Source organism: Impatiens glandulifera, chromosome 8, assembly GCF_907164915.1.
Source record: "Impatiens glandulifera chromosome 8, dImpGla2.1, whole genome shotgun sequence".
Classification (NCBI taxonomy): Eukaryota; Viridiplantae; Streptophyta; class Magnoliopsida; order Ericales; family Balsaminaceae; genus Impatiens; species Impatiens glandulifera.
The window spans coordinates 22,496,191-22,508,981 of record NC_061869.1 but is presented as its reverse complement, the minus strand read 5'-3'; the positions used below and the strand labels follow the sequence as shown (position 1 = coordinate 22,508,981).

The following is a 12,791-nucleotide window of genomic DNA, read 5'->3' as shown; positions in this document are numbered from 1 at the left end:
TTTAGTTATCATGGAGAATTGAATATCATATGGAGGAGGAGGAGGAATCAGACAAAACTTACATTGTTCAAATACCGCATTCGGCCAGCTCTTGAACCGCCCACAGTCTCATGATTATCTCGATGCACCTCGTACAGTTCCTCGTCGACGTAACATTTAGATCTGATTGATGATTTTATCCCTGTACAAAAGCAATTGGTATTTTTAGTTTCATATATGTGAAAATGAATATTGCGTTAACAGTTAAGAGTTAAGAATAACAAAGTCTCACAATCAATGGTAAGGACCCAACTCCCGTTCAATATTGCCTTCAATACTTTGATAGTGCGACCACATCCACCATTAGCATCGGTGGATGCTATGACGTGGGTCACATCGTCTCGCCACCTCATTGTCACCGTGGCACCACATGTGTTAGCATATTGTTGCATCAAGTGTTGTTTAAGAACAATAATAAATATTTCAGATAAATAGGATGAAAACTTACACAATATGGAAAAAAAGGGATATATGTCAAGAATAGTACTATATCTTCACTTGTTAATTGATTTGGGCATAAAATCCAGTCTTTGCCAAAGTTTTGGACGGATGCATTTGCGGTTGCCTGCACATGCATGAAAAAAAACAGTCTTTGTTAGTATTTACTAGGGTTTCGTGGAAATAATATCCTAAACCCTAACACTATGTACGTTTTCCTAAATAAGATGGATTTTCATTCAACGTGACATTTTGAGAGTAGGGTTTCCTAAAGATTAACAAGACAACGACATCCCATAACATAATCTAGGGTTTAGTGGTTTCATAATCCTAAATATGAAAAGTTACTATTTAGGAGTACGTACCATTGTGGAGACGTGAAGATGTTGCTTCTGGTCTGGTCGACGGGGAGCCAGATGCGAATCGCCGTGAAAGGAGGCAGGCTTGAAGAGAGAGAGATGAATCTGGCGGAAATGATTATAAAATAATCATATTAGGGTGTATATATATTCATGGAACCTGTGCGAACACGTCTTCTCTCGAAAAGCGACTATTCATTCTATTTCACATGACACCTGGACTAGGGGAGAATAAGTATTCTCTCGAAAAGCGACTATTCATTCCATTTTACATGGAACCTGGTCTAGGCGAACAAATATTCTCTCACAAAGCGTCTATTCATTCCATTGAATATGAGCGAAGGGGTATTCTCTATAAAAATGAATTAATTTAAGAGAATAAGTCTTCGCTTTCAATCGTCTCCTCGTAAAAAAAAATTAAATAAAAAAATAAAAAATAAGAGTGAAGTAATTGAAGCGAAGATTTGTTCGTTGCATGTCATTTTTATTAAATTGAATTAATATTTAATAAACCGAAATATAAAATTAAATGTAATTTTGGTCTTCACATACAAGGGTAAGTGTATTTCCATGACAGGCAAGCGGTCTTCTCATGGGTGAGTTGGGGGGTTTACATGCATGTCAAGTTAAAATTATTTGAAGCGAAGATTTCTTCGCTTTCAATCGTCTCCTCGTAAAAAAATTAAATAAAAAAATAAAAAATAAAAGTGAAGTAATTGAAGCGAAGATTTGTTCGTTGCATGTCATTTTTATTAAATTGAATTAATATTTAAAGAATGAAAATATAAAATTCATGTTTATTTTGGTCTTTACATACAAGGGTAAGTGTATTTCCATGATAGGCAAGTGGTCTTCTCATGGGTGGGTTGGGGGGTTTACATGAAGGTCAGGGCTCCTGAGCGGGGAAATCTTCGCTCCCTTCGCTTCTCACCCTTCCCTCTGACATGGGGTCCGGAGAGAAGAGATCTTCGCTGGATCATATGAATATTATATTATTTCCGTACGTTAACTGGCCCTTCCGTTAACGGCGTTTGGTGTGAACCCGGAATGAAACCCGGATTCCGGATTCTCCCTCCCCCTCTCCTACCCAGATTGATTTATTAATATAATAATAATGCTGCAATTTGATTGGTCCGCAACATGGGAACACGGGAATCGATAGCAGAAGATCCGGATTGCTTTAATTCTCCTTGTCTGTCTTGTGTAACTTTGTACAATTTTGTTTTCGTTTACATATTGTTTTCTTTAAATGACTTATTTGAATGGCATGAAATTTGTTCAAAATTATCTTAAACAAACATAAAAAAAATGGAATAACTAACTATTATGTTGACTGGCTATCAAGCTAAGCATTCAAGTCTATTTTTATCATTATAAAAAGAGTTTGAAATTAATCAACAAATCATAGGTACTAGTGGGTTCAAAGATTCGAGCTTGATTCTTGTAAAAGACATAGGGATTGCAATATTATTGTACATACATTTAACAATTTCAATTGCAATTGAATTATATAATAACATTAACTCTTTAGTTATGAGCTCATTTCAAATTCTTTTAGGATCTAACTCTCCACTTTTTAGTACTTCAAATACGACATTTTCTACTTAAGGTTTTAAGCTAACTTAGTGAGTTTTAGAAAATTATAGATGAAAGCATAAGTGCAGACTTTTTAGAATAAGATTGGTTACCTGTGTTGGTTTTGGGCAGTCCATTTATTAAAAATAGTAAGATTTTAATGAAATAAAATTTGAACATAAGATATTATAGTATAGTGGTTTTAAATAAAATCTTAGAACTTTTATTTGGTTATGGTTTCAAACCTCACCAAAAATCATTTTTTTAATTAAATTTTTTAACTCGACCTAAGACAACAAAAATTATTGAATTTTATCTAACGGGCTCCTCGGGCCGGCTCTGTTGGTTACCTTCTTAATATCTTATTGCTGCTAAAATATTAGACTTTTCACCTTGTGTTTTTGGGTTTTTTCTAATGGCAGTATATTCAATTTGTTGTATCAACATATGATAAATCAACCTTGCAGGGAATTGTCATAGTAACGCATGCACCTATGTCCGGTTGCATTGCAACAAATAGCTAGATAGCCACACAAGGCTAGCTATAATAAAACCCCATTCTTCAAATCAACACAAAAAATAACAGTGAAGAATAGATAAAATTGAAACATCGAAAATGATAGATCTCCTTAGTTAGTGACTACCATATATTAGACTCACAAACGATTTCCTGTGATGGCGATGATGACCTTTCCCATGTGGATGATTCGGGCTCGGAGCCGGGGCTTGAATATTGAGAACCGGGATTGAGGATGGGGATGGGGATGGTGTTGGGGCATTAGGCAACGAAACGGGACTAATAATCCTGGTGAAATTTTCAAAGTTTTGTTTTAGCGAGTTATCTCGTTCATTGACCAACATTTTGTCGTTTTTTATGGCATTCGGTCTATCGGCGGGTGTTGGGTATATGAGGCTATGATAATAGGGTACCCCGGTTTTGGGTATCCAAGAGTTTCCATCGAGGAACTTGGAAGCAATGAAATGATTTTTGATTATGTGTTTACCGACCTCCTTAATACCTGGCCAAATAGTTCGGTTAAATTTAATTGATCCGGGTCCTCTATTGTTATACTCAACATAGTAGCAAGTGTCTATCCCAAATGTTCCACCCCATGGCAAGAAACCTTCATCCGCAATTAAATCATCGATAAAACTCTCCATGATAACCGTTCTCGAATACTCTTTCCAAGGCCTCGCGAGATAAGTCTTGATCGCGAATCTAACCGGATAGTAAGTTGGATCGGCTACCAATTTGCAATTTTGCAAGACAAGTCCCGTTGGTTGTCGAGGTTCCTTCCTACCATGTGCGGTTATAATGTTGGCTTGGTTCTCCAACGGTTTTCTAACCAACATGGTGCAATTTTGAAAGACGGCTGCACTATCTCCAAAGATAAAGTCTATTGTTCCACTTATGACACAATTGCGGTAGAATTGACGATAAGTATGGGCATATAAAGTGTCTTGGTAACCGTTAATATGGCAGTTATAGAATATCGACATGTCAGCCCCGACTCTTAGTGCCACGGCTTGGTGTTTCTCGGGACCAGCATAGTTCTCGAATCCAATGTCCTTTCCGATGAAATGATCGCCCAACACAACCGCGGATGCGGTGTTAAAAGTGGAGACTCCATCTACCCAATTAAGGCGCCCGGTTATCTTAGTTTTGGTTGGGCCATCACCGACCATGACTAAATGAGTCAAATTCCTATCGACTTGAACTTTCTCCTCGTACACTCCGGCCTTGATGTATAGAACAAAAGTCTCTTCTCTATTTCTTGGAATTGAATTGAGGGCTGCAGTTATGTTGGTGAAATCCCCTGTTCCATCCTTGGCCACGACTAGATTAGGTTTGAGATCGTCTACCCACGATGGCATTTGATCCGAGAGTAACCTTCGATGGACGAGGTTTTGATCGAGATTGAGTGAAGATAGAGCTTGTGAGATCTCATCAACCATTGCCAAACCATTACTTGTCAACTCCATGCCCATTTTCAAATATTGTTGCATTTTCTCCCCTGCTTCAACCCCGGTCGTATTTTCAAAACCATCCAAGCACGTTTGTTGATACGTCAAAGCCCCACTAAGCCATATCTTCAAGTTGTCTAAGACAATATCCAAATGTAGAACATGATCGATATTCGATATCATGTTTAAGGACCTCTCGAGATCATTGGCAGCAGTTTGTGCCATTTCCTGACAATCTTCCAAGGCTACCTTAGTCCTAGGATCTTGAGAAAGATGTTTGAGAAGTGTAGAATTATGAGAAGCTTCCAAAATCATATTCTTTGTAGCATGAAAAGCGACACGAATCAATTCCTTTGGGTCAGTTGAATTGGCTTTAGCCAAACTCTTGATACAAGCTTCCTTATAATCTGTTGGTTGACAGATGCTTTGAATAGCTTTGGCAGTGGTCAAAACATCTCTATTATGACGACCGTGGCTCTTGTTGAACTCATCATCATCGTGATTAATGCCGATTATTAGAACAATCACCATTACAACCAAGAGTAAGGAAGACACGGTGAGGATGATGAATCTGGTTTTTCCTTTGTCATTTCCTTCCATGACTTTTGTTTCAATAGTATGCTTATTCGTATCTATTATTTATTGGGTTGTCCTCAAAAATTAGAATTTAGTAGGCCATCTGCTTGAAGCTGTCGAAGCTTCTGTGCAGAGTGGCCTAGCTAGAAGATGGGAGGATTAATGTCGTTTGGGGAAGAAGAAGAAGAAGGAATTAGATGAACCCTATTTATATATATGTGGATCTAGAAGACAGTTATGTTAGTTAAAGATTTGAGGATGGAAGTTGAAGAGGGATTCAAGGACAACCTATATTCCTCACCATCCTTTCTTTACCTCCCTTTGTTTAGCTGGTTTGTACTCACATATTACTAGGCCTTGTTGGTTTATTTTATTTGGAGTTATTTTCAAATTATAATGTTATTTGTAAAGGGGAAGTTAAGCAGATGACCCTAAAAATAGGGTGAAATGCGGAAAGTGAGTGTGGATAATTTAAATATTGCTGGTGACCCCTTTTATTGTTTTTGGACGAAAATACCCTAATTGCGTCACGCAACCTCACGCAACCTTGAGGTTAGGTTGCGTGACACAATTTTTTATTTTTCAAAAAATTTTAATTATGAATTTTTTGGACGAAAATGCCTCAGTTGCGTCACGCAATCGCGAGACGAAAAAAAAAATTTTGAAAAAATAAATAAAATTTCCGGTTGCGTCACGCAACTGGAGTTGCGTTACGCAAGGGTACAATTGTCATTAAAAATAAAGGGTCACCAACGCTATTTAAATTATTCACCTCACTTTCCGCATTTCATCCTATTTTTAGGGTCATCTGCTCAAATTTTAAAGGGATACTAATGCTCAAATGAGTTATTATAGTGAAAAGAGATTAATAATAATAAATAAATAAAATCTAATATTAATAATTTGGTCCCGTTTAGGAAATTGGATTTTTTTGGTTTTACTTGGTTTTTTTTTTCCATAAAAACTCCAATTCTAACATAAAAAACAGATTTTTAAATATTATGATTAAAGTATACTTATCAAAATTTTCTCTATATATATTGTATAATAATTAATTTATATTAAAAAATAAGTAAATAATAATTTTGATATTTTAAAAGATAGAGGTGATAGATTTGTTTTAAGACAAAAACCAATGACCACTGCATTAAAGGTCTTGGTTGATAAAATTGTTGATGTCTATTTATTGTTGGGTTCAATTTCATGAGTTAAAAAATCAATTCCATATGTTAAAAGCTAAATTGAGAAATAGGGACATTTAAACATGCTAATTTTATTTTATTTGTAACACAAACTAGCTAGATTCACTTTATACATTGTTATTAATATTCCGATTTAGTTTCAAGGTTGTTTAATTTCGTTAGAAAATTTTAAATATGTTAAGTCAATGTTTATTTTGTTAAACGAAAATGATTACATCTTTTCCTATTTTGAGATATTTTTTTAAAGATAATACTGCAAGTCAAGTTTATAACAAAAAATAGAATGATCTTAAATTAAATGACAAAATAAGGTTATAGTGGATAGACACACCAATAAAAGAAATCGTATAAAATCTAGAAAACGATAGTTGTTGATCGAAAAACCAGACGCCAACAGACACTATAAATGGTGACGGTATTGGAAAAAATTTACAAATAACGTCTGCTTTGTTACCGACACTATTGACTAATAAAGTACATTTTTTTACCGACATCGTTAACCAATAAAGTCCGTTTATTTTAGGACACCGTTAACCAATAAAATCCGTAATATTAACCAATTATTGAAACCAAAATTGTCATTTCTAAATTGGTACAAATTAATAAATAAGATATCATCTTTTCAAAAACAAATTATACATCAATTCAAAATTCAAAAGATATCATTACCATTATACATCAACAATCAATATTTACATTACAAAAAATAGGAAACCAAAAACCATGCATCTATCTAAATATTTTCATAAAGAATCAACCACCAACAACGATCCAATCAACCAATAATTTGCAAACATACATAATGAAGCAAATGAGTACCTATAAAATCAAAAATAAATAATTCATTAACTAAATTTAAAAAATGAAAGATAAAGGGATAATTTTAAAAAAAATACCTAATCATAACAAATTAATGACGACTATTCTACCTCTTCAACTTCATCATCTTTTTCCTATGCTAAATTTATTATAAGTATTATATCATATTAACATAAACAATTTAATAATTCAATAAAATAATTTGACCTAAATTAGAAGGCGGTGTAATATGTGATACTAATGTAGATGTATTGTCTATGTATCTTAACATCATAAATTCCATTTTTTTCTCCATTTCAATACGTTCATTTAATATTCTAGCATCAATTGCTTCTCTTTATAGTAATCTTCCTATTTCATCGTCTTCTCGTTCAACTAATCTTCTTGCTTCGTACCTTTTTTGAGTGCTTGTAGATCATTTTGTACTAATTCATTTGTGTACTACAGATCGAAGAGAAGCGTTCTCTTGACGGAGAACTTGTCTTGATTGACCACCTATCAATTCTAAAGGCATCACTCTCGTTCCCATCCCAATTATGTTTCCATGACTTTGAGGCCCAAACACTTCTTCAGCCAACTCAAAATTAGAAATTGAAGGAGTTTTTATTCTAATTTCACACATCTTGTCCTTTAAAAAACTATATCAACATATAAACACATGAACCAAATAATCAAATATTACTTATACTTACCATTTTTTTATTGTACTTCAGGGTCAACATCGATTTTTCCCTTCTTTGAATGAGTCTCAACAAATACGTCTTCGCAATATGGACGTTTTCCATCTCGTATTTTCTAAATATGTTTCTATGGTGTGCTTTTTTTTCTTCTACCAAATCCATATTCAAAAATTACAAATCAAGCTCATTATGACTTACCATTTTTCATCCTACTTGAAAACATGACCTACTCCAGGTATGGTGAGTATATTTGTATTTCTTTCTATTATTTTTTTATTGATAGAGTTTGTTCTCTAAATCAAATAATTTTGAAAATTATTTATCATATAATTTTGAAAATCATTTTCTGTTAATTTTGAAAAGTAACATTGAATTCATTGGTGAAGTAGTGACGACTAAGCAACCACTCTCAATCTAATCTATTTGAGTCATTTTTTTAGGTTTTTTTATTATTCACATCACCATTTTGTACGTTGATGTGACTTTTATTAATAGAGGTTCTCCACCTATTTCATAGATGTTGTATGTATCGTATGTTAGATTCTTTAGTCTAGATCTTTAATCCTTAAATCTATATTCTTAATACTTTATGTTGATAAATTGAGATAAACATATGTTGCGGAAACGTACCTGGATCTTGAATGAAGAACGGTTCATTAAGCCGTTCTTCATTATTCTATTCTTCTTGATCTTCTATTGATCTTGGATCTTCTCTTGATCTTGGATCTTCTTGTTCTGGATCTGAACCTGGATCAGAATATGGATCTTCTTATTCTGGATCTGGACCTAGATCGAATGTCTGATTTGGGTGGGGTTTAAGTCTTCACTTGAACCGTTCTTCGTTATTCTATTCTTCTTGATCTTTTATTGATCTTGGATCTTCTCTTGATCTTGGATCTTCTTGTTCTGGATCTGAACCTGGATCAGAATATGGATCTTCTTATTCTGGATCTGGACCTAGATCGGAATGTCTGATGTGGGTGGGGTTTAAGTCTTTCAACCCTTTATCGATAGCCTTCTTGAGTGTTCTTGAGAGATGAACATAAACCTTTTTTGTCTGATGAGAGAAACAAATTAGGTAGGCTATCTATATGGGTTGGGAACCTAGCCCTAATATACCCATTTATTATTCGGTCCATCAACGAAATAATAAATGGTATTTCTTCTTCTACACAAATATGTCCCCATATTTATTATAGATGTCTAAATAAGCCCATAACTCTTATACTTTAATAGATCACTTTAATTGGGCTTTAATCTTTATTATGATAACAACTAATATACAATTATTAAATAATATATGTACCCAAATATTGGAAATAATTTCAACAATCTCCCACTTGGGTCATATAATATTTTCTTCAACTGTATATTATAACCTTATGAGCTCAAAATATTGTTAACATTTCTAAATACATCTATATCAATCTCGTCCATCAATTATATCAACATATGATTAAAGCGGTTTTTGTTACATTAATTCGTAACTAAACCCTCAATAGTCACATATGTCAATACAATCAAATGACATAGATTAAACATGGGTGTGTAGTGTGGATTAACATGTAGTGTGATTTTTAACATGTCTAATACCAACTGGTCCTCCTTTATTCCTTATAGAGATCAATCTGAATAACTTTATAATCTTAATTTCTTTAAAAACTGAATCTTTAATTTATGTAAATACTGAATCTTTAATGTGCACACAAATTCCAAATTATATCTATACAAGCATCACAATACAAACTCCCACTAAAACTGTATATCATCTAAATATGCAACATCCCTATGAACAATATGTTCATGAAAGACCTCGGATAGCAAATATTTAGAGAACTGATCCGTAATTTTAGAGTTTGTCCAAATATGCTCAATAGATAAGTAAACATTCTAAATTTTCCAAATAGTTCGACTTAGTCAAACTCATATTACTCATCCCCTCTTCTTGCCTAGTGGCAACAAGAGGTGGATATCCCCCAGGCTTTCATGAGGTCCTGGGTTCGAGCCCGTCAGGCGGCAAGTTCTGCGCCTGGTTAATTGGTTAAGTATGTTTGCGGGCTATGTACTTAACCCGCGGGGATTAGTCGCACTCCATAGGAGCAGCAGAACCCAGCGTTCTCAAAAAAAAAAAAACTCATATTACTCTTAAAGTAAAAGAACTGCAAATTATTGTCACGTAATAATTTTAGTGGTCTTTCTATATCATCCATAATTTGCAACCTCGTGACAAAACTTTGCAGTCAGATTCTTTAATTGGATGCCACAAAACACCTAATAAATTCTGCCATCAACTTAAAATAATTCGAGTGTCTGCTTAACACTCTTACAATAATTAATTCTTTAAACTAATAATTAAACTAAAATTATGTAGCACGAATTTCCGTCTGTTTTTGTATCCAACAAAATTCTAATCAAAATACCATATGATCTCTATCCGATTCGATTTCACTATATGAGTATGTAATGTTTTGTTCTTAAAATATCACATTAGTTGTTTGGTTGCTTTCTTAATGATCCAAACCAGGATCCTTCAAGTATTTGTCCAACATCATAAATGTACTTAATTTCTTGATTCATATAATCTAGAACATACATTAAACTCTTGTTTAAGGAGTATTATGTATATATTTATTTTCAAGGCTAATCTTGAAGTATTTATGAGACTAAATTTGTCTCTAGATCTTTCAAAATATCCAATAATTAACATCTAGAAATTCTTTAGTCTAGTTTATTTTCTTTAGACCTATAAGACCTGACCTTAACTGGACAACCCTAAAAGAATTCACTAGTTGTTTTAGTTGAATCTTTATTCCATATATAAGTTGTAATTCTTAACTCTTCCTTCCAAATGAATCAATTACATGAAGATATTCCATAAATGTTTGTTTCCAAATAAAAAAGTATCTAAAGTAGTTCTTTATTTCTTCATCTTTAATATGAATTGTCAATGCTCACGCCGATGTTTCTTTCACCATCAATTGACTTTTGACAATTAACTCAACCGTACATCAACACATTTACTTTAATAATACTGAAGTTACCATCAAATGTGTATGAGTACTGAAGTTAAATTACTCTTAGAACAAACAAAACAAACTATAATATGTATTCTTTTATGCACCACTTTCTTTAGTAATTTTTTTAGGTGCAATATCTGCAATTCTTACAACTTCATTTCTTTATTATGTATTAAGGTATTTGCTAAGTGAACACTATTTATATTATTTTTGTTTTAATCTTTTATTTTTCTTACACACAATTGATGTGAGTTCATATAGAGACCATGTCTCTCTTTAGACAACTACAATTCATATCAATTAACTTAAGTGTAAATAAGAAAATCCAAATTAGATGCATGAGAATACATTATTGTAACTCTCACTTTAATGCATTACTTTTGAAACAAAATAAAACATATATTATTTATGAAATCTTTATTCTAATAATACCCTTAGCAATTTTAACCCTTTTAGATATAATTCTTAAAAATACAACAAATTCTAAATATGTCTTAAAAATTATATCATATAAAATGAACTTAAGATGTTGACAAGAAAATAATTCGTATAAGCAGAAGTGTTAACTTGATTAGATAACAAAACAAATGAACAATCATACTCACAAAATTTTAATAATCACATAAATTCAAAATAATGGTACGTCTCATCATAAGATACCAAACGCAACATTAATATTTAGTCTTTGGACATTAAATATTAACTTGCAAACGGTACTCTTTTGTAGTAATCAAATATTAACAATAAGTCCTGTCAAACAATTGGTTATCTTTGGATATTCCAATTATTCACATGGCCCACCGAATAATTGTTACATATTTATTACCACATGTGCATAATGTTATTCTGACCAATTATTTATCTTCCTTTGGGCCGATTAAATAACCGCATGAAATACTTACACAATACCTTCTTAATTTATAAAACATATTAACCTCCACAAGAGAGCCTATTTCGGTAGGACGTTGCTTCAATTAATTGATTTAATAAATTAATAACTTATGTATATACTTTAAGTGTGTAACTCGACCAATTATTAAACTTCCTTTTGTCCGATTAATAATCGCATAGTTACAAACACAACCGTCTTAATCTTATAAAACAAATATTTTTTATAAATTAATAATCTGTACATTATTTAAATTTGCAATCCGACCAATTATTAACCTTCCTTTGGGCCGATTAACAACCGCATAATTACAAAATTAAGTGGGCCTAAAATTGTACCAAATTTTGAATGTATTATTAATACCGAAAATCCGAATGTTGTTTTATGTATCAAAATTGCATAAATTCCATATGTGTTACACAAAACAAATAATTGTGATTTACTAATCACTCAATTATTTTTTAATATCAATCAACACAATCTATACATAAAGACTGAAATATGTATATATATTCGAATGTGTAATATAACATGATTGATTATTCATCCAAATATAATAATAATAATAATAATTAATTAAATAATCAATTACACAAATTACCTAAAATATTAAATTTATCAATTATTAGGTTAATTGATTTCCTTAATTCTTGATAAATAACTTAATTCTTGATAAATAAGCTATTGATATTTATTTATTCTTTAATTGTAAATTATTATTATTAATAAAATAATAATCTCTTTATTTTTTATTTTATTCTTATTTTTTCTTAATTTCTGAATATATTTATATAAATTAACTTTTTCTTAATTTCTGAATATATTCCATACATTAATTAAGTCATAAATTAAATGATGTATTTATTCGTTTTTTATACTAATTCATTAAATATATTACAAACTTAATGTAATCAATATTTATAAAATATTATAAACATGATAAGTAACTATTTTTCTTTACTTAATTCTCAAATCATAACCTATATCATAGGTATATACTAAAATTCTAGAATTTCATTCTATATTTTACTTTAATACATTAACAATTATTTTAGGAATAAATATTACTTCAATATTTAACTAATTAAAATATTATTATTATTATTTTAATTCCTTAAATTAATTATAATAATTAATTATTATTCTAAAACTGAATTCCTTAATTCCTTACATACTTATATAATTAAAATGATAATAAATTATTATTTTAAAATTCAAATTTTCTTAATTAA

At 31.6% G+C, this 12,791-nt stretch overlaps 1 protein-coding gene across 1 annotated transcript; it reads right to left on the bottom strand.

The window, feature by feature from the left end:
- Positions 1-2,932: 2,932 nt before the first annotated feature.
- On the bottom strand, positions 2,933-4,942 carry LOC124913180 (pectinesterase-like). The gene has a single exon (XM_047453786.1). It carries the CDS (start codon positions 4,905-4,907, stop codon positions 3,045-3,047), a length of 1,863 nt encoding a protein of 620 aa, XP_047309742.1. The 5' UTR covers positions 4,908-4,942; the 3' UTR covers positions 2,933-3,044.
- Between the last annotated feature and the right edge of the window lie 7,849 nt (positions 4,943-12,791).